Source organism: Somniosus microcephalus, chromosome 7, assembly GCF_052327205.1.
Source record: "Somniosus microcephalus isolate GS21.2 chromosome 7, FLI_Smic_1.0, whole genome shotgun sequence".
NCBI lineage: Eukaryota > Metazoa > Chordata > Chondrichthyes > Squaliformes > Somniosidae > Somniosus > Somniosus microcephalus.
In genome coordinates, this window is record NC_140993.1 from 148814326 (window position 1) to 148836468 (window position 22143).

Consider the following 22143-nt stretch of genomic DNA (forward strand, 5'->3'; position numbering starts at 1 on the left):
AAAATACAACATTTCGGCGCAAGAATGTACGAAACGGTCACTCAGCAACACGCGATGTTTATTCAGTTTTTAAGCGTCTTGTGTTCTCGCACACAATTCCCTCTGACATTTTAGAAAATGAGCAGCATTGGTTAACAGCCACTGCCTCCACAATAAAGCATAAAGCGAGCCTCACTTTGCAGCTTTTATTAAAAATATAAATATTAGACATTCTCTTACACAAGAAAAATGATTGGGCACCGATGTGTTTATTATCTAGAATTCTACAACGTAAATCGATCGACAAATACAGTGTTAACTTGGTTGAAATGTACAGCTTTATAGTGTAGCGCTATAAAAATAAACGGGTAATGTCAGAGCAGCGCTATGATCTATGTTTTTTACGTGATAGATGTCAGATCTTTGGCGACTGCTATCTATTTCCCGATTAGCTCCATTATTTTCCTGTTGCTGTGTGCTTGCTGGGCTAGTTGCTCCGCTCTAGCCATCTCTAGCACTTCCCTTAGAAGATGGAATGTTAGATCCAGGGAAATGGGAGGGTCGTCCAGCCTTTTTCCTCGTTCTATCATCTCATCCACTTCATCCTGGTATCTTCTGTCAACGTCGCCCAAGTCTCCAACTTTGTCTTGTAGAAGGCGCTGGAGCTGGGCCAGTTGCGTTGAGAAAGCTCCGTCGGAAAAGGCCATTTCTCGCGGGTTTGGAGCAACGGGAGAAGGGTCCTTGTATGCTTTGCCCAGATGCATAAGGTATTCCTCTCCAATGCGAATCCAAAGTGGTAAAACTGACTGTTGGAGATCTGATTGTGGATCCGGGCCGTTTTTAGTTGATGCGGAGCTGTGAACGGCTCGACAGTCATCGCTGGGTAGGAACGCAACCAGAAGGATAGCAGTGCAAAGCAACATGGGGGTCTTCATGGCCAGAGAGCTGGGAATCTGGAAGACAAAACCTTATTAAAATTGCACTAAATTCTTGCTATCTTTATCATTTATGCAACTATTAAGAAGAATGCAACATTTTGTCAGAGTGGTTCTTTTAGTTATTTAACAACCGATCATAAAGGGACACAAAGATTACTTGACGCAGGCACTGGAACGGTAAGTCAGAGATCAAATCAATTCAATTAAATTAACTACTCTAGTTTCCACCATCCAGCGTTAAAATGTCCCAAAATAGGAGGAAAGTTTGACTTCTCAATCTCTGCTCTTGGACCGTATTTTACCTTTGACTATCACATCAGTAAATTAAATCATTGATTCCAAATTAAACAGGATTACGAACCAGTGAGGATTCATTTCCGTCTGAAGTGATATGTATGGAAAGGTAAAGGTAAGATGTGCAGCGCGTGCTGCACACACAGACAGACTGCATGGCCAAGGCTTCGTCTGACTTTACATCTAATGCTTAGTTTTTTCATAAGTTATCTGAACCAGTTGCATCTGGAACTGCCAAATATGTATTTAATTTCATATTCAAAACACAACCATCTTTGTAATCCAATGTAAATTGTAAGAAATTAAACAGGGCGTGTTCAATCTTGGTGACACAAAACGAATCTAACTTCTAGAATAAAAGCAAAATACTGCGGATGCTGGAAATCTGAAATAAAAACAGAAAATGCTGGAAACACGCTGAGTGTTTCTAACATAAAATGTCATTCAAGTTATCTCAACAGATTTTCTTCACATAAAGCGTGCTTTTTAGCTATTCTCGAATACCGACATCTGAGGTAATCGACTCTGTCTTGTAACATTAAGACAGGGTAAGTTTCAATACCAATTTCAAATTACTTAAAAAAAGTAACAACTTGTTAGCCACTATGGAAAGAAAAAGTGAGTGGATAAGAAATATATACCTTAACGAGAACTGATGGATCTGGTCAGTCCTGCAGCCTTGCTCCCTCCAGATGAGATTACAAAGTGATAGGAAGTTATTTGGGGTACAGACTGGCTCCTGCACTTTTATACTTCCTTCTGAGCTTTGGCTGGCACGTCTGCAGCTTGGTTAGTGACGCAGAACATTGGAGTGGCGTATCGGTGCACTCATGAATGAAGAGTGAGGGGGAGGAGGCCACAGACCCCCCACCCCAACACACACACACACACACACACACACCGTATCCATACGACAACGGCAAACAACGGGTGGCCAGGCTCCCGAACTGTGAAGCCGAACACTGCTTCTTTGTAACGAACGGCCCCAGTCGCTCGCAAGACAGGTGGACCCGGCTCCTTTCTGGGGTCTTTTCCCAATGAAATATCTCAAAGTGGCAGCACTGCTGAAAGTTAAACTGGCAATTCATGGGTATCATTTCGATAGAGAGCAGCGTTAAAGCGAACATGAAGTGTGCCGTGTAGAATGTCTTCCATTTAAAAGGGTTGAGGTTTTAATGAAGGGATGTGACTGGGACCAGGAGTTATTGAAATTGGAAGCAGAGGGGAAATAGGTTATAATGGACTGGTAGTATGATCGGAATTAGGGCAGGAGTAGGATTGGAGTTTTACTGTGTTCACAGCTGGAGTATTATCGGGGTTGTGTTAGTTTGGGATGGATGAGATTGCAGATGTTTGGGGACGGGTGGGATTGGAGATGTTTGGGGTCGGGGTGGGATTGTGTGGCTGTTAATGGTTCCAACGCCATCATCAAGTTTGCGGATGACACCACGGTAGTAGGCCAGATCACCAACAACGATGAGTCAGCCTACAGGGAGGAGGTCCAGCATCTCGTGAAGTGGTGCGCCGATAACAACCTGGCCTTTAACACCAAGAAAACAAAAGAAATCATTGTGGACTTCAGGAAGTCCAAAGGCGGAAGTCACACCCCCATCCACATCAATGGGGCTGTGGTGGAAAGGGTGGACAACTTTAAGTTCCTCAGAGTCCACATCATGGAAGACCTCTCCTGGTCCCTCAACACCTCCTCTCTGGTGAAGAAGACCCAGCAGCGCCTGTATTTCCTAAGGAGGCTGAAGGGATGGAATCTGTCACCCCTGATTTTCTCTAACTTTTACCGCTGCACTATAGAGAGCATCCTGACAAACTGTATCACAGTATGGTATGGCAGCTGTAGCTACTATGACCGGAAAGCCCTGCAGCGGGTAGTCAAAACTGCCCAACGCATTACCGGCACCCGGCTACCGACCATAGAGCACATATACCAGAAACGCTGTCTACGGAGGTCACGGTCCATCATCAAAGACCCTACCCACCCCAGCCACAGTCTGTTCGCCCTCCTGCCATCTGGGAGACGTTACAGATGCATTCGCACCCGTGCGATCAGATTTAGGAACAGCTTCTTTCCCAGGGCTGTCATCCGACTGAACTCCACAAATAAACTCTAAAACCTGCACATCTGCCAATCCACTTTATTATGGTTATATTTATGTTAATATACTACAAGCCAAATGTATGTTGAATGCTTAAATGTCTTAATCCAAATGTACACTCTCGGGAGCCGCAAGCCTACATTTCGTTGTACTGCACTTGTGCACTAACAATGACAATAAAAGTTGATTTGATTTGATTTGATTTGATTTGATTGGAGATGTTTGGGGTCGGGGTGGGATTGGAGATGTTTGGGATGAGAGTGGGATTGGAGATGTTTGGGGTCGGGGGGGGGATTGGAGATGTTTGGGGTCGGGGTGGGATTGGAGATATTTGGGGTCGGGAGGGAATTGGAGATGTTTGGGATCAGAGTGGGATTGGGGATGTTTGGGGTCGGGGGGGTTGGAGATGTTTGGGGTCGGGGGGGGATTGGAGATGTTTGGGGTCGGGGTGGGATTGGAGATGTTTGGGGTCGGGGGGGATTGGAGATCTTTGGGGTCAGGGTGGATTGGAGATGTTTGGGGTTGGGGTGGGATTGGAGATGTTTTGGGGTCGGGGTGGGATTGGAGATATTTGGGGTTAGGGGGGGTTTGGAGATGTTTGGGGTCGGGGGGATTGGAGATGTTTTGGGGTCGGGGTGGGATTGGAGCTGTTTGGGGTCGGGGTGGGATTGGAGATGTTTGGGGTCAGGGTGGGATTAGAGATGTTAGGGGTCAGGGTGGGATTGGAGATATTTGGGGTCAGGGTGGGATTGGAGATGTTTAGGGTCAGGCTGGGATTGGAGATGTTTGGGGTCGGGGGGGGATTGGAGATGTTTGGGGTCGGGGTGGGATTGGAGATGTTTGTGGTCAGGGGGGGATTGGAGATGTTTGGGGTCAGGGTGGGATTGGAGATGTTTGGGGTCGGGGTGGGATTGGAGCTGTTTGGGGTCGGGGTGGGATTGGAGATGTTTGGGTCGGGGTGGGATTGGAGATGTTTGGGGTCGGGGGGGATTGGAGATGTTTGGGTTCAGGGGGGGATTGGAGAAGTTTAGGGTCGGGGGGATTGGAGATGTTTGGGGTCGGGGTGGGATTGGAGATGTTTGGGGTCGCAGTAGGATTGGAGATGATTGGGGTCAGGGTGGGATTGGAGATGTTTGGGGTCGGGGGGGGGATTGGAGATGTTTGGGGTCGGGGGTGGAATTGGAGATGTTTGGGGTCGGGGTGGGATTCGAGATGTTTGGGGTTGGGGTGGGATTGGAGATGTTTCGGGTCGGGGTGGGATTGGAGATGTTTGGGGTCGGGGTGGGCTTGGAGATGTTTGGGGTCGGGTGGGATTGGAGATATCTGGGGTCGGGGTGGGATTGGAGATATTTGGGGTCAGGGTGGGATTGGAGATGTTTGGGGTCGGGGTGGGACTGGAGATGTTTGGGGCCCGGGTGGGATTGGAGATGTTTGGGGTCAGGGTGGGATTGGGGATGTTTGGGGTCGGGTGGGATTGGAGATATTTGGGTTCGGGGTGGGATTGGAGATATTTGGGGTCGGGGTGGGATTGGAGATGTGTGGGGTCAGGTGGGATTGGAGATATTTGGGTTCGGGGTGGGATTGGAGATGTTTGAGGTCGGGGGGTATTGGAGATGTTTGGGTCGGGGTGGGATTGGAGATGTTTGGTCTGGGTGGGATTGGAAATGTTTAGGGTCGGGGGGTTGGAGATGTTTGGGGTCGGGGGTGGAATTGGTGATGTTTGGGGTCGGAGTGGGATTGGAGATGTTTGGGGTCGGGGGGTGCTTGGAGATGTTTGGGGTCGGGGTGAGATTGGAAATGTTTGGGATCAGAGTGGGATTGGAGAGGTTTGGGGTCGGGGGGGAATTGGAGATGTTTGGGGGTCGGGGTGGGATTGGAGATATTTGGGGTCCGGGGGGGATTGGAGATGTTTGGGGTCGGGGGGGATTGGAGATGTTTTGGGGTCGGGATGGGATTGGAACTGTTTGGGGTCAGGGTGGGATTGGAGATGTTTGGGGTCAGGGTGGGATTGGAGATGTTTGGGGTCAGGGTGGGATTGGAGATGTTTGGGGTCGGGGATGGAATGGAGATGTTTGGGGTCGGGGTGGGATTGGAGATGTTTGGGGTCAGGGGGGGATTGGAGATGTTTGGGGTCGGGGTGGGATTGGAGATGTTTGGGGTCGGGGTGGGATTGGAGATGTTTGGGGTCGGGGTGGGATTGGAGATGTTTGGGGTCGGGTGGGATTGGAGATGTTTGGGGTCGGGGGGGATTGGAGATGTTTGGGGTCAGGGGGGGATTGGAGAAGTTTAGGGTCGGGGGGATTGGAGATGTTTGGGGTCGGGGTGGGATTGGAGATGTTTGGGGTCGCAGTAGGATTGGAGATGATTGGGGTCAGGGTGGGATTGGAGATGTTTGGGGTCGGGGGGGGATTGGAGATGTTTGGGGTCGGGGGTGTAACAGGTGATGTTTGGGGTCGGGGTAGAATTCGAGATGTTTGGGGTCGGGGTGGGATTGGAAATGTTTGGGGCCTGGGTGGAATTGGAGATGTTTGGGGTCGGGGTGGGATTGGAGATGTTTGGGGTCGGGGTGGGCTTGGAGATGTTTGGGGTCGGGTGGGATTGGAGATAATTGGGGTCGGGGTGGGATTGGAGATATTTGGGGTCAGGGTGGGATTGGAGATGTTTGGGGTTGGGGTGGGACTGGAGATGTTTGGGGCCCGGGTGGGATTGGAGATGTTTGGTGTCAGGGTGGGATTGGGGATGTTTGGGGTTGGGTGGGATTGGAGATATTTGGGTTCGGGGTGGGATTGGAGATATTTGGGGTCAGGGTGGGATTGGAGATGTTTGGGGTTGGGGTGGGACTGGAGATGTTTGGGGCCCGGGTGGGATTGGAGATGTTTGGGGTTGGGGTGAGATTGGAAATGTTTGGGATCAGAGTGGGATTGGAGATGTTTGGGGTCGGGGGGGAATTGGAGATGTTTGGGGGTCGGGGTGGGATTGGAGATATTTGGGGTCGGGGGGGGGATTTGAGATGTTTGGGGTCAGGGGGGGATTGCAGATGTTTGGGATCGGGGTGGGATTGGAGATGTTTGGGGTCGGGGTGGGTTTGGAGATGTTTGGGGTCAGGGGGGGATTGGAGAAGTTTAGGGTCGGGGGGATTGGAGATGTTTGGGGTCGGGGTGGGATTGGAGATGTTTGGGGTCGCAGTAGGATTGGAGATGATTGGGGTCAGGGTGGGATTGGAGATGTTTGGGGTCGGGGGTGTAATTGGAGATGTTTGGGGTCGGGGTAGAATTCGAGATGTTTGAGGTCGGGGTGGGATTGGAAATGTTTGGGGCCTGGGTGGAGTTGGAGATGTTTGGGGTCGGGGTGGGATTGGAGATGTTTGGGGTCGGGGTGGGCTTGGAGATGTTTGGGGTCGGGTGGGATTGGAGATATTTGGGGTTGGGGTGGGATTGGAGATATTTGGGGTCGGGGTGGGACTGGAGATGTTTGGGGCCTGTGTGGGATTGGAGATGTTTGGGGTCAGGGTGGGATTGGGGATGTTTGGGGTCGGGTGGGATTGGAGATATTTGGGTTCGGGGTGGGATTGGAGATGTTTGGGGCCGGGGTGGAATTGGAGATGTTTGGGGTCGGGTGGGATTGGAGATATTTAAGGTCGGGGTGGGATTGGAGATATTTGGGGTCAGGGTGGGATTGGAGATGTTTGGGGTCGGGGTGGGACTGCAGATGTTTGGGGCCTGGGTGGGATTGGAGATGTTTGGGGTCGGGGTGGGATTGGAGATGTTTGGGGTCAGGTGGGATTGGAGATATTTGGGTTCGGGGTGGGATTGGAGATGTTTGAGGTCGGGGGGTATTGGAGATGTTTGGGTCAGGGTGGGATTGGAGATGTTTAGGATCAGGGTGGGATTGGAGATGTTTAGGGTCGGGGGGGTTGGAGATGTTTGGGGTCGGGGGTGGAATTGGTGATGTTTGGGGTCGGAGTGGGATTGGAGATGTTTGGGTTCGGGGGGTGCTTGGAGATGTTTGGGGTCGGGGTGAGATTGGAAATGTTTGGGATCTGAGTGGGATTGGAGAAGTTTGGGTTCGGGGTGGGATTGGAGATGTTTGGGGTCGGGGGGGTGATTGGAGATGTTTGGGGTCGGGGTGGGATTGGAGATGTTTGGGGTCGGGGGGTGCTTGGAGATGTTTGGGGTCGGGGTGAGATTGGAAATGTTTGGGATCAGAGTGGGATTGGAGATGTTTGGGGTCGGGGGGGGATTGGAGATGTTTGGGGTCATGGTGGGATTGGAGATGTTTGGGGTTGGGGTGGGATTGGAGATGTTTGGGATCAGAGTGGGATTGGAGATGTTTGGGGTCGAGGGGGGGATTGGAGATGTTTGGGATCAGAGTGGGATTGGAGATGTTTGGGGTCGGGGTGGGATTGGAGATGTTTGGGGTCGGGGTGGGATTGGAGATGTTTGGGGTCGGGGTGTGATTGGAGATGTTTGGGGTCGGGGTGCGATTGGAGATGTTTGGGGTCGGGGTGGGATTGGAGATGTTTGGGGTCAGGGTGGGATTGGAGATGTTTGGGGTCGGGGGGGGATTGGAGATGTTTGGGGTCTGGGGGGGATTGGAGAAGTTTTGGGGTCGGGGTGGGATTGGAGAAGTTTGGGGTCGGGGGGGATTGGAGATGTTTTGGCGTTGGGGTGTGATTGGAGATGTTTGGCGTCGGGGTGGGATTGGAGATGTTTGGTGTCGGGAGGGGATTGGAGATGTTTGGGATCGAAGTGGGATTGTGGATGTTTGTGGTCGGGGGGGAGTTGGAGATGTTTGGGGTCGGGGTGGGATTGGAGATGTTTGGGGTCGGGGGGGGATTGGAGATGTTTGGGGTCGGGGTGGATTGGAGATGTTTGGGGTCGGGGTGGGATTGGAGATGTTTGGGGTCGGGGTGGGATTGGAGATGTTTGGTTTCGGGGGGGATTTCAGATATTTGGGGTCGGGTTGGGATTGGAGATGTTTGGGGTCGGTGGGGGGGATTGGAGATGTTTGGGGTCGGTGGGGGTGATTGGAGATGTTTGTGATCGGTGGGGATTGGAAATGTTGGGGGTCGGGGTGGGATTGTAAATGTTTGGGGACGGGGTGAGATTGGAGATGTTTGGGGTTGGGGGTTTCGAGATGTTTGTGGTCGGGGTGGGATTGGAGATATTTGGGGTCGGGGTGGATTGGAGTTGTTTGGGGTCGGGGTGGGATTGGAGATGTTTGGGGTCGGGGTGGGATTGCAGATGTTTGGGGTCAGGGTGCGATTGGAGATGTTTGGGGTCGGGGTGGGATTGGAGATGTTTGGGGTCGGAGGGGATAGGAGATGTTTGGGGTCTGGGTGTCATTGGAGATGTTTGGGGTCGGGGGGGTGATTGGAGATGTTTGGTGTCGGGGTGGGATTGGAGACGTTTGGGGTCGGGGTGGTATTGCAGACGTTAGGGGTCGGTGTGGGATTGGAGATGTTTGGGGTCGGGCTGGGATTGGAGATGTTTGGGTCCCGGGTGGGATTGGAGATGTTTCGTGTCGGGGGGGTGGATTGGAGAAGTTTGGGGTCGGGGGGGTAGGGGATGTTTGGTGTCAGAGAGGATTGGATACGTTTGGGGTTGGGGTGGGATTGAAGATGTTTGGGGTCGGGGTGGGTTTGGAGATGTTTGGGGTCGGGTTGGGATTGGAGATGTTTGGGGTCGGTGGGGGGGATTGGAGATGTTTGGGGTCGGTGGGGGTGATTGGAGATGTTTGTGATCGGGGGTGTTTGGAGATGTTGGGGGTCGGGGGGGATTGGAGATATTTGGGGTGGGGTTGGGATTGGTGATGTTTGGGGTCGGTCGGGGGGATTGGAGATGTTTGGGGTAGGTGGGGGTGATTGGAGATGTTTGTGATCGGGGGGGATTGGAGATGTTGGGGGTCGGGGTGGGATTGTAAATGTTTGGGGTCGGGGTGAGATTGCAGATGTTTGGGGTCGGGGGGCTTCGAGATGTTTGTGGTCGCGGTGGGATTGGCGATATTTGGGGTCGGGGGTGATTGGAGTTGTTTGTGGTCGGGGTGGAATCGGAGATGTTTGGGGCCGGGGTGGGATTGCAGATGTTTGGGGTCGTGGTGTGATTGGAGATGTTTGGGGTCGGGGTGGGATTGGAGATGTTTGGGGTCGGAGGGGATAGGAGATGTTTGGGGTCGGGGTGGGATTGGAGATGTTTGGGGTCGGGGTGGGATTGGAGATGTTAGGGGTCGGGGGGTGACTGGAGATGTTTGGGGCCGGGGAGGGAATGGAGATATTTGGGGCGGGGTGGGATTGGAGGTGTTTGGGGCGGTGTGGGATTGGATATGTTTGGGGTCGGAGGGGATAGGAGATGTTTGGGGTCGGGGTGGGATTGGAGATGTTTGGGGTCTGGGTGGGATTGGAGATGTTTGGGGTCGGGGTGGAAATGGAGATATTTGGGGTCAGGGTGGGATTGGAGATATTTTGGGTCGGGGTGGGATTGGAGATGTTTGGGGTCGGGGTGGGAATGGAAATATTTGGGGTCGGGTAGGGATTGGAGATGTTTGGGGTCGGGGTGGCATTGGAGATATTTGGGGCCGGGGTGGGATTGGAGATGTTTGGGGTCGGCGGGGGGATTGGAGATGTTTGGGGTCGGGTTGGGATTGGAGATGTTTGGGGTCGGGTGGGATTGGAGATGTTTGGGGTCGAGGTGGGAATGGAGATATTTGGGGCGGGGTGGGATTGGAGATGTTTGGGGTCGGGTTGGGATTGGAGATGTTTGGGGTCGGGGTGGGATTGGAGATGTTTTGGGTCAGGGTGTGATTGGAGATGTTTGGGGTCGGGTGGGATTGGAGATGATTGGGGTCGGGGGGACTGGAGATGTTAGGGGTCGGGGTGGATTGGAGATGTTTGGGGTCGGGGGGATTGGAGATGTTTGGGGTCGGGGGTGGGATTGCAGATGTTTGTGGTCGGGGTGGGACTTGAGACGTTTGGGGTCGGGGGGGATTGGAGATGTTTGGGGTCGGGGTGGGATTGGAGATGTTTGGAGTCGGGGTGGGATTGGAGATGTTTGGGGTCGGGGGGGGGATTGGAGATGTTTGGGGTCGGCGGGGGATTAGAGATATTTGGGGTCAGGGTGGGATTGGAGATGTTTGGGGTCGGGGGGTGATTGGAGATATTTAGGGTCGGGGTGGGTTTGGAGATGTTTGGGGTCGGGGTGGTGATGGAAATGTTTGAGGTTGGGTTGGGATTGGAGATGTTTGGGGTCGGGGTGGGATTGGAGATATTTGGGGCCGGGGTTGGATTGGAGATGTTTGGGGTCGGGGTGAGTTTGGAGGTGTTTGGGGTCTGGGAGGGATTGGAGATGTTTGGGGTCGGGCTGGGATTGGAGATGTTTGGGGTCGGGGTGGGATTGGAGATAATTGGGGTCGGGGTGGGATTGGAGATGTTAGGGGTCGGGGCGGGATTGGAGATGTTTGGGGTCGGGGTGGGATTGGAGATGTTTGGGGTCGGGGTGGGATTGGAGATGTTTGCTGTCGGGTTGGGAATGGAGATGTTTGGGGTCGGGGTGGGATTGGAGATATTTTGGGTCGGGGTGGGATTGGAGATGTTTGGGGTCGGGCTGGGAATGGAAATGTTTGGGGTCGGGTTGGGATTGGAGATGTTTGGGGTCGGGGTGGGATTGGAGATGTTTGGGGTCGGGGTGGGATTGGAGATGTTTGGGGTCGGGGTGGGAATGGAGATATTTGGGGTCTGGGTGGGAATGGAGATGTTTGGGGTCGGGGTGGGATTGGAGATATTTTGGGTCGGGGTGGGTTTGGAGATGTTTGGGGTCAGGGTGGGAATGGAAATGTTTGGGGTCGGGGGGGGATTGGAGATGTTTGGGGTCGGGGTGGGATTGGAGATATTTGGGGCCGGGGTTGGATTGGAGATGTTTGGGGTCGGGGTGGGAATGGAGATATTTGGGGCGTGGTGGGATTGGAGGTGCTTGGGGCGGGGTGGGATTGGACATGTTTGTGGTCGGGTGGGATTGGAGATGTTTGGGGTCGGGGTGGGAATGGAGATATTTGGGTTCGGGGTGGGATTGGAGATGTTTTGGGTCGGTGTGCGATTGGAGATGTTTGGGGTCGGGTGGGATTGGAGATGTTTGGGGTCGGGGTGGGATTGCAGGTCTTTGGGGTCGGGGTGGGACTGGAGATGTTTGGGGTCGCGGTGGGATTGGAGATGTTTGGGGTCGGGGTGGGATTGGAGATGTTTGGGGTCGGTAGCGGGATTGGAGATGTTTGGGATCGGGGGGGATTGGAGATGTTTGGGGTCGGGGTGAGTTTGGAGATGTTTGGGGTCGGGGTGGAATTGGAGATGTTTGGGGTCGGGGGCAGGATTGGAGATGTTTGGGGTCGGGGGGGAATGGAGATGTTTGGGGTCGGGGTGGGATTGGAGATGTTTGGTTTCGGGGGGGATTTCAGATATTTGGGGTCGGGTTGGGATTGGAGATGTTTGGGGTCGGTGGGGGGGATTGGAGATGTTTGGGGTCGGTGGGGGTGATTGGAGATGTTTGTGATCGGGGGGGATTGGAAATGTTGGGGGTCGGGGTGGGATTGTAAATGTTTGGGGACGGGGTGAGATTGGAGATGTTTGGGGTTGGGGGTTTCGAGATGTTTCTGGTCGGGGTGGGATTGGAGATATTTGGGGTCAGGGGGGATTGGAGTTGTTTGGGGTCGGGGTGGGATTGGAGATGTTTGGGGTTGGGGTGGGATTGCAGATGTTTGGGGTCAGGGTGCGATTGGAGATGTTTGGGGTCGGGGTGGGATTGGAGATGTTTGGGGTCGGAGGGGATAGGAGATGTTTGGGGTCTGGGTGGCATTGGAGATGTTTGGGGTCGGGGGGGTGATTGGAGATGTTTGGTGTCGGGGTGGGATTGGAGACGTTTGGGGTCGGGGTGGGATTGCAGACGTTTGGGGTCGGGGTGGGATTGCAGACGTTAGGGGTCGGGGTGGGATTGGAGATGTTTGGGGTCGGGCTGGGATTGGAGATGTTTGGGTCCCGGGTGGGATTGGAGATGTTTGGTGTCGGGGGGGTGGATTGGAGAAGTTTGGGGTCGGCGGGGTAGGGGATGTTTGGGGTCAGAGGGGATTGGATACGTTTGGGGTTGGGGTGGGATTGAAGATGTTTGGGGTCGGGGTGGGTTTGGAGATGTTTGGGGTCGGGTTGGGATTGGAGATGTTTGGGGTCGGTGGGGGGGATTGGAGATGTTTGGGGTCGGTGGGGGTGATTGGAGATGTTTGTGATCGGGGGGGATTGGAGATGTTGGGGGTCGGGGGGGATTGGAGATATTTGGGGTGGGGTTGGGATTGGAGATGTTTGGGGTCGGTGGGGGGGATTGTAGATGTTTGGGGTAGGTGGGGGTGATTGGAGATGTTTGTGATGGGGGGGATTGGAGATGTTGGGGGTCGGGGTGGGATTGTAAATGTTTGGGGTCGGGGTGAGATTGCAGATGTTTGGGGTCGGGGGGATTCGAGATGTTTGTGGTCGCGGTGGGATTGGCGATATTTGTGTTCGGGGGTGATTGGAGTTGTTTGGGGTCGGGGTGGAATCGGAGATGTTTGGGGTCGGGGTGGGATTGGCGATGTTTGGGGTCGGGGTGGGATTGGAGATGTTTGGGGTCGGAGGGGATAGGAGATATCTGGGGTCGGGGTGGGATTGGAGATGTTTGGGGTCGGGGTGGGATTGCAGATGTTAGGGGTCGGGTGGTGACTGGAGATGTTAGGGGTCGGGGGCGGTTTGGAGATGTTTGGGGTCGGGGAGGGAATGGAGATGTTTGGGGCCGGGGAGGGAATGGAGATATTTGGGGCGGGGTGGGATTGGAGGTGTTTGGGGCGGTGTGGGATTGGATATGTTTGGGATCGGAGGGGATAGGAGATGTTTGGGGTCGGGGTGGGATTGGAGATGTTTGGGGTCTGGGTGGGATTGGAGATGTTTGGGGTCGGGGGTGACTGGAGATGTTAGGGGTCGGGGGGGTTTGGAGATGTTTGGGGTCGGGGAGGGAATGGAGATGTTTGGGGCCGGGGAGGGAATGGAGATATTTGGGGCGGGGTGGGATTGGAGGTGTTTGGGGCGGTGTGGGATTGGATATGTTTGTGGTCGGGTGGGATTGGAGATGTTTGGGGTCGGGGTGGAAATGGAGATATTTGGGGTCAGGGTGGGATTGGAGATATTTTGGGTCGGGGTGGGATTGGAGATGTTTGGGGTCGGGGTGGGAATGGAAATATTTGGGGTCGGGTAGGGATTGGAGATGTTTGGGGTCGGGGTGGGATTGGAGATATTTGGGGCCGGGGTGGGATTGGAGATGTTTGGGGTCGGGGGGGGGATTGGAGATGTTTGGGGTTGGGTGGGATTGGAGATGTTTGGGGTCGGGTGGGATTGGAGATGTTTGGGGTCGGGGTGGGAATGGAGATATTTGGGGCGGGGTGGGATTGGAGATGTTTGGGGTCGGGGTGGGATTGGAGATGTTTGGGGTCGGGGTGGGATTGGAGATGTTTGGGGTCGGGGTGGGAATGGAGATATTTGGGGCGTGGTGGGATTGGAGGTGCTTTGGGCGGGGTGGGATTGGAGATGTTTGGGGTCGGGTGGGATTGGAGATGTTTGGGGTCGGGGTGGGAATGGAGATATTTGGGGTCGGGGTGGGATTGGAGATGTTTTGGGTCGGTGTGCGATTGGAGATGTTTGGGGTCGGGTGGGATTGGAGATGTTTGGGGTCGGGGTGGGATTGCAGATCTTTGGGGTCGGGGTGGGACTGGAGATGTTTGGGGTCGGGGGGGATTGGAGATGTTAGGGGTCGGGGTGGGATTGGAGATGTTTGGGGTCGGGGTGGGATTGGACATGCTTGAGGTCGGGGTGGGATTGGAGACGTTTGGGGTCGGGGTGGGATTGCAGACGTTTGGGGTCGGGGTGGGATTGGAGATGTTTGGGGTCGTGGGGGGTGGATTGGAGGTGTTTGGGGTCGGGGGGGTTGGGGATGTTTGGGGTCAGAGGGGATTGGAGACGTTTGGGGTCGGGGTGGGTTTGGAGACGTTTGGGGTCGGGGTGTGAATGGAAATATTTGGGGCGGGGTGGGATTGGAGATGTTTGGGGCGGGGTGGGATTGGAGATGTTTGGGGTCGGGTGGGATTGGAGATGTTTGGGGTCGGGGTGGGAATGGAGATATTTGGGGTCGGGGTGGGATTGGAGATGTTTTGGGTCAGGGTGTGATTGGAGATGTTTGGGGTCAGGTGGGATTGGAGATGATTGGGGTCGGGGGGTTTGGAGATGTTTGGGGTCGGGGGGTGGGATTGCAGATGTTTGGGGTCGGGGTGGCACTGGAGACGTTTGGGGTCGGGGGGGATTGGAGATTTTTGGGGTCGGGGTGGGATTGGAGATGTTTGGAGTCTGGGTGGGATTGGAGATGTTAGGGGTCGGGGGGGTATTGGAGATGTTTGTGGTCGGGGGTGGGATTGGAGATGTTTGGGGTCGGTGGGGATTGGAGATATTTGGGGTCGGGGTGGGTTTGGAGATGTTTGGGGTTGGGGTGGGACTGGAGATGTTTGGGGTCGGGGTGAGTTTGGAGATGTTTGGGGTCCGGGAGGGATTGGAGATGTTTGGGGTCGGGGTGGGATTGGAGATGGTTGGGGTTGGGGTGGGATTGGAGATGTTTGGGGTCGGGGTGGGATTGGAGATGTTAGTGGTCGGGGGGGGATTGGAGATGTTTGGGGTCGGGTGGGATTGGAGATGTTTGGGGTCGGGGTGGGAATGGAGATATTTGGGGCGGGGTGGGATTGGAGATGTTTGGGGCGGGGTGGGATTGGATATGTTTGGGGTCGGGTGGGATTGGAGATGTTTGGGGTCGGGGTGGAAATGGATATATTTGGGGTCGGGGTGGGATTGTAGATATTTTGGGTCGGGGTGGGATTGGAGATGTTTGAGATCGGGTGGGAATGGAAATGTTTGGGGTCGGGTTGGGATTGGAGATGTTTGGGGTCGGGGTGGGATTGGAGATATTTGGGGCCGGGGTGGGATTGGAAATGTTTGGGGTCGGGGGGGGATTGGAGATGTTTGGGGTCGGGGTGGGATTGGAGATGTTTGGGGTCGGGTGGGATTGGAGATTTTTGGGGTCGGGGTGGGAATGGAGATATTTGGGGCGGGGTGGGATTGGAGATGTTTTGGGTCAGGGTGTGATTGGAGATGTTTGGGGTCGGGTGGGATTGGAGATGATTGGGGTCGGGGGGATTGGAGATGTTAGGGGTCGGGGTGGATTGGAGATGTTTGGGTTCGGGGGGATTGGAGATGTTTGGCGTCGGGGGTGGGATTGCAGATGTTTGGGGTCGGTGTGGTTCTGGAGACGTTTGGGGTCGGGGGGGATTGGAGGTGTTTGTGGTCGGGGTGGGATTGGAGATGTTTGGAGTCGGGGTGGGATTGGAGATGTTTGGGTTCGGGGGGGTATTGGAGATGCTTGTGGTCGGGGGGGGAGTGGAGATGTTTGGGGTCAGGGTGGGATTGGAGATGTTTGGGGTCGGGGGGGGATTGGAGATATTTGGGGTCGGGGTGAGTTTGGAGATGTTTGGGGTTGGGGTGGGATTGGAGATGTTTGGGTTCGGGGTGGGATTGGAGATGTTAGTGGTCGGGGGGGGATTGGAGATGTTTGGGGTCAGGTGGGATTGGAGATGTTTGGGGTCGGGGTGGAAATGGATATATTTGGGGTCGGGGTGGGATTGGAAATATTTTGGGTCGGGGTGGGATTGGAGATGTTTGGGGTCGGGGTGGGAATGGAAATGTTTGGGGTCGGGTTGGGATTGGAGATGTTTGGGGTCGGGGTGGGATTGGAGATATTTGGGGCCGGGGTGGGATTGGAAATGTTTGGGGTCGGGGGGGATTGGAGATGTTTGGGGTCGGGGTGGGATTGGAGATGTTTGGGGTCGGGTGGGATTGGAGATGTTTGGGGTCGGGGTGGGAATGGAGATATTTGGGGCGGGGTGGGATTGGAGATGCTTGGGGCGGGGTGGGAATGGAGATATTTGGGGTCGGGGTGGGATTGGAAATGTTTTGGGTCGGTGTGCGATTGGAGATGTTTGGGGTCGGGTGGGATTGGAGATGTTTGAGGTCGGGGTGGGATTGCAGATCTTTGGGGTCGGGGTGGGACTGGAGACGTTTGGGGTCGGGGGGGATTGGAGATGTTTAGGGTCGGGGTAGGAATGGAGATGTTTGGGGTCGGGGTGGGATTGGAGATGTTTGGGGTCAGTAGCGGGATTGGAGATGTTTGGCATCGGGGGGGATTGGAGATGTTTGGGGTCGGAGTGAGATTGGAGATTTTAGCGGTCGGGGTGGATTGGAGATGTTTGGAGTCAGGATGGGATTGGAGATATTTGGGGTCGGGGTGGGATTGGAAATGTTTGGGGTCGGGGTGGGATTGGAGATGTTTGGGGTCGGGGGGTTGATTGGAGATTTTTGGGGTCGGGGTGGGATTGGAGACGTTTGGGGTCGGGGTGGGATTGCAGACATTTGGGGTCGGGGTGGGTTTGGAGATGTTTGGGGTCGGGTGGGATTGGAGATGTTTGGGGTCGGGGTGGGAACGGAGATATTTGGGGCGGGGTGGGATTGGAGCTGTTTTGGGTCAGGGTGTGATTGGAGATGTTTGGGGTCGGGTGGGATTGGAGATGATTGGGGTCGGGGGGATTGGAGATGTTAGGGGTCGGGGTGGATTGGAGATGTTTGGGTTCGGGGGGATTGGAGATGTTTGGGGTCGGGGGTGGGATTGCAGATGTTTGGGGTCGGAGTGGCTCTGGAGACGTTTGGGGTCGGGCGGGATTGGAGATGTTTGGGGTCGGGGTGGGATTGGAGATGTTTGGAGTCGGGGTGGGATTGGAGATGTTTGGCGTCGGGGGGGTATTGGAGATGCTTGTGGTCGGGGGGGGAGTGGAGATGTTTGGGGTCAGGGTGGGATTGGAGATGTTTGGGGTCGGGGGGGATTGGAGATATTTGGGGTCGGGGTGAGTTTGGAGATGTTTGGGGTTGGGGTGGGATTGGAGATGTTTGGGGTCGGGGTGAGTTTGGAGATGTTTGGGGTCCGGGAGGGATTGGAGATGTTTGGGGTCGGGGTGGGATTGGAGATGTTTGGGGTCGGGGTGGGATTGGAGATGTTTGGGTTCGGGGTGGGATTGGAGATGTTAGTGGTCGGGGGGGGATTGGAGATGTTTGGGGTCGGGGTGGAAATGGATATATTTGAGGTCGGGGTGGGATTGGAAATATTTTGGGTCGGGGTGGGATTTGAGATGTTTGGGGTCGGGGTGGGAATGGAAATGTTTGGGGTCGGGGTGGGATTGGAGATGTTTGGGGTCGGGGTGGGATTGGAGATATATGGGGCCGGGGTGGGATTGGAAATGTTTTGGGTCGGTGTGCGATTGGAGATGTTTGGGGTCGGGTGGGATTGGAAATGTTTGAGGTCGGGGTGGGATTGCAGATCTTTGGGGTCGGGGTGGGACTGGAGACGTTTGGGGTCGGGGGGGATTGGAGATGTTTAGGGTCGGGGTAGGATTGGAGATGTTTGGGGTCGGGGTGGGATTGGAGATGTTTTGGGGTCGGTAGCGGGATTGGAGATGTTTGGGATCGGAGGGGATTGGAGATGTTTGGGGTCGGGGTGAGATTGGAGATTTTAGCGGTCAGGGGGGATTGGAGATGTTTGGGGTCAGGGTGGGATTGGAGATATTTGGGGTCGGGGTGGGATTGGAGATGTTTGGGGTCGGGGTGGGATTGGAGATGTTTGGGGTCGGGGGGTGATTGGAGATTTTTGGGGTCGGGGTGGGATTGGAGACGTTTGGGGTCGGGGTGGGATTGCAGACGTTTGGGGTCGGGGTGGAATTGGAGATGTTAGGGGTCGGGGTGGGATTGGAGATGTTTGGGGCCCGGGTGGGATTGGAGATGTTTGGTGTCGGGGGGGTGGATTGGAGATGTTTGGTGTCGGGGGGGGTTGGGGATGTTTGGGGTCAGAGGGGATTGGAGACGTTTGGGGTCGGGGTGGGTTTGGAGATGTTTGGGGTTGGGGTGGGATTGAAAATGTTTGGGGTCGGGGTGGGTTTGGAGATGTTTGGGGTCCGGGTGGGATTGGAGATGTTAGGGGTCGGGGGGGATTGGAGATGTTTGGGGTCAGGGTGGGATTGGAGATGTTTGGGGTCCGGGTGGGATTGGAGATGTTTGGGATTCAGGTTGGGATTGGAGATGTTTGGGGTCGGGGTGGGATTGGAGGTGTTTGGGGTCGGGGGGGGATTGGAGATGTTTGGGGTCGGGGTGGGATTGGAGATGTTAGGGGTCGGGGGGGATTGGAGATGTTTGGGGTCAGGGAAGGAATGGAGATGTTTGGGGCCGGGGTGGGATTGGAGATGTTTGGGGTCGGGGTGGGATTGGAGATGTTTGTGGTCGGGTGGGATTGGAGGTGTTTGGGGTCGGGGTGGGAATGGAGATATTTGGGGCGGGGTGGGATTGGAGCTGTTTGGGGCGGGGTGGGATTGGATATGTTTGGGGTCGGGTGGGATTGGAGATGTTTGGGGTCGGGGTGGAAATGGAGATATTTGGGGTCGGGGTGGGATTGGAGATATTTTGGGTCGGGGTGGGATTGGAGATGTTTGGGGTCGGGGTGGGAATGGAGATGTTTGGGGTCGTTTTGGGATTGGAGATGTTTGGGGTCGGGGTGGGATTGGAGAAATTTGGGGCCGGGGTGGGATTGGAGATGTTTGGGGTCGGGGGGGTATTGGAGATGTTTGGGGTCGGGTTGGGATTGGAGATGTTTGGGGTCGGGTGGGATTGGAGATGTTTGGGGTCGGGGTGGGAATGGGGATATTTGGGGTCGGTAGCTGGATTGGAGATGTTTGGGATCGGGGGGGATTGGAGATGATTGGGGACGGGGTGAGATTGGAGATGTTAGTGGTCGGGGGGGATTGGAGATGTTTGTGGTCAGGGTGGGATTGGAGATGTTTGGGGTCGGGGTGGGATTGGAGATGTTTGGGGTCGGGGTGGGATTGGAGTTGTTTGGGGTCGGGGGGGTGATTGGAGATGTTTGGGGTCGGGGTGGGATTGGAGACGTTTGGGGTCGGGGTGGGATTGCAGACGTTTGGGGTCGGGGTGGGAATGGAGATGTTTGGGGTCGGTAGCTGGATTGGAGATGTTTTGGATCGGGGAGGATTGGAGATGATTGGGGACGGGGTGAGATTGGAGATGTTAGCGGTCGGGGGGGATTGGAGATGTTTGTGGTCAGGGTGGGATTGGAGATGTTTGGGGTCGGGGTGGGATTGGAGATGTTTGGGGTCGGGGTGGGATTGGAGATGTTTGGGGTCGGGGGGGTGTTTGGAGATGTTTGGGGTCGGGGTGGGATTGGAGACATTTGGGGTCGGGGTGGGATTGCAGACGTTTGGGGTCGGGGTGGGAATGGAGATGTTTGGGGCCGGGGTGGGAGTGGACATGTTTGGGGCCCGGGTGGGATTGGAAATGTTTGGTGTCGGGGGGGGTGGATTGGAGACGTTTGGAGTCGGGGTGGGTTTGGAGATGTTTGGGGTCGGGGTGGGAATGGAGATATTTGGGGCGGGGTGGGATTGGAGATGTTTGGGGCCGGATGGGATTGGAGATGTTTGGGGTTGGGTGTGATTGGAGATGTTTGGGGTCGGGGTGGGAATGGAGATATTTGGGGTCGGGGTGGGATTGGAGATGTTTTGGGTCAGGGTGTGATTGGAGATGTTTGGGGTCGGGTGGAATTGGAGATGATTGGGGTCGGGGGGATTGGAGATGTTAGGGGTCGGGGTGGATTGGTGACGTTTGGGGTCGGGGGGGTTTGGAGATGTTTGGGGTCGGGGTGGGATTGGAGATGTTTGGAGTCGGGGTGGGATTGGAGATGTTTGGGGTCGGTGGGGGGGATTGGAGATGTTTGGGGTCAGGGTGGGATTGGAGATGTTTGGGTTCGGGGGGGGTTGGAGATATTTGGGGTCGGGGTGGGTTTGAAGATGTTTGGGGTTGGGGTGGGATTGGAGATGTTTGGGGTCGGGGTGAGTTTGGAGAAGTTTGGGGTCCGGGAGGGATTGGAGATGTTTGGGGTCGGGGTGGGATTGGAGATGTTTGGGGTCGGGGTGGGATTGGAGATGCTTGGGGTCGGGGTGGGATTGGAGATGTTAGGGGTCGGGGGGGGGATTGGAGATGTTTGGGGTCGGGGTGGGATTGGAGATATTTGGGGCCGGGGTGGGATTGGAGATGTTTGGGGTCGGGGTGGGATTGGAGATGTTAGGGGTCGGGGTGGAAATGGATATATTTGGGGTCGGGGTGGGATTGGAAATGTTTTGGGTCGGGGTGGGATTGGAGATGTTTGGGGTCGGGGTGGGAATGGAAATGTTTGGGGTCGGGGTGGGATTGGAGATGTTTGGGGTCGGGGTGGGATTGGAGATATTTGGGGCCGGGGTGGGATTGGAAATGTTTTGGGTCGGTGTGCGATTGGAGATGTTTGGGGTCGGGTGGGATTGGAGATGTTTGAGGTCGGGGTGGGATTGCAGATCTTTGGGGTCGGGGTAGGATTGGAGATGTTTGGGGTCGGGGTGGGATTGGAGATGTTTGGGGTCGGTAGCGGGATTGGAGATGTTTGGGATCGGAGGGGATTGGAGATGTTTGGGGTCGGGGTGAGATTGGAGATTTTAGCGGTCAGGGGGGATTGGAGATGTTTGGGGTCAGGGTGGGATTGGAGATATTTGGGGTCGGGGTGGGATTGGAGATGTTTGGGGTCGGGGTGGGATTGGAGATGTTTGGGGTTGGGGGGGTGATTGGAGATTTTTGGGGTCGGGGTGGGATTGGAGACGTTTGGGGTCGGGGTGGGATTGCAGACGTTTGGGGTCGGGGTGGAATTGGAGATGTTAGGGGTCGGGGTGGGATTGGAGATGCTTGGGGCCCGGGTGGGATTGGAGATGTTTGGTGTCGGGGGGGTGGATTGGAGATGTTTGGTGTCGGGGGGGGTTGGGGATGTTTGGGGTCAGAGGGGATTGGAGACGTTTGGGGTCGGGGTGGGTTTGGAGATGTTTGGGGTTGGGGTGGGATTGGAGATGTTTGGGGTCGGGGTGGGATTGGAGATGTTTGGGGTCGGCTGGGATTGGAGGTGTTTGGGGTCGGGGTGGAAATGGAGATGTTTGGGGTCGGGGTGGGATTGGAGAAATTTGGGGCCGGGGTGGGATTGGAGATGTTTGGGGTCGGGGGGGTATTGGAGATGTTTGGGGTCGGGTTGGGATTGGAGATGTTTGGGGTTGGGTGGGATTGGAGATGTTTGGGGTCGGGGTGGGAATGGGGATATTTGGGGTCGGTAGCTGGATTGGAGATGTTTGGGATCGGGGGGGATTGGAGATGATTGGGGACGGGGTGAGATTGGAGATGTTAGCGGTCGGGGGGGATTGGAGATGTTTGTGGTCAGGGTGGGATTGGAGATGTTTGGGGTCGGGGTGGGATTGGAGATGTTTGGGGTCGGGGTGGGATTGGAGATGTTTGGGGTCGGGGGGGTGATTGGAGATGTTTGGGGTCGGGGTGGGATTGGAGACGTTTGGGGTCGGGGTGGGATTGCAGACGTTTGGGGTCGGGGTGGGAATGGAGATGTTTGGGGTCGGGGTGGGAGTGGAGATGTTTGGGGCCCGGGTGGGATTGGAAATGTTTGGTGTCGGGGGGGGTGGATTGGAGACGTTTGGAGTCGGGGTGGGTTTGGAGATGTTTGGGGTCGGGGTGGGAATGGAGATATTTGGGGCGGGGTGGGATTGGAGATGTTTGGGGCGGGGTGGGATTGGAGATGTTTGGGGTTGGGTGGGAT

General features: G+C 55.3%; 1 protein-coding gene across 1 annotated transcript; it reads right to left on the reverse strand.

Moving 5' to 3' along the window:
• Positions 1-48: 48 nt before the first annotated feature.
• crha (corticotropin releasing hormone a) lies at positions 49-1004 on the reverse strand. Its single transcript, XM_085993068.1, has one exon. It carries the CDS (start codon positions 912-914, stop codon positions 417-419), a length of 498 nt encoding a protein of 165 aa, XP_085849194.1. The 5' UTR covers positions 915-1004; the 3' UTR covers positions 49-416.
• Positions 1005-22143: the final 21139 nt, after the last annotated feature.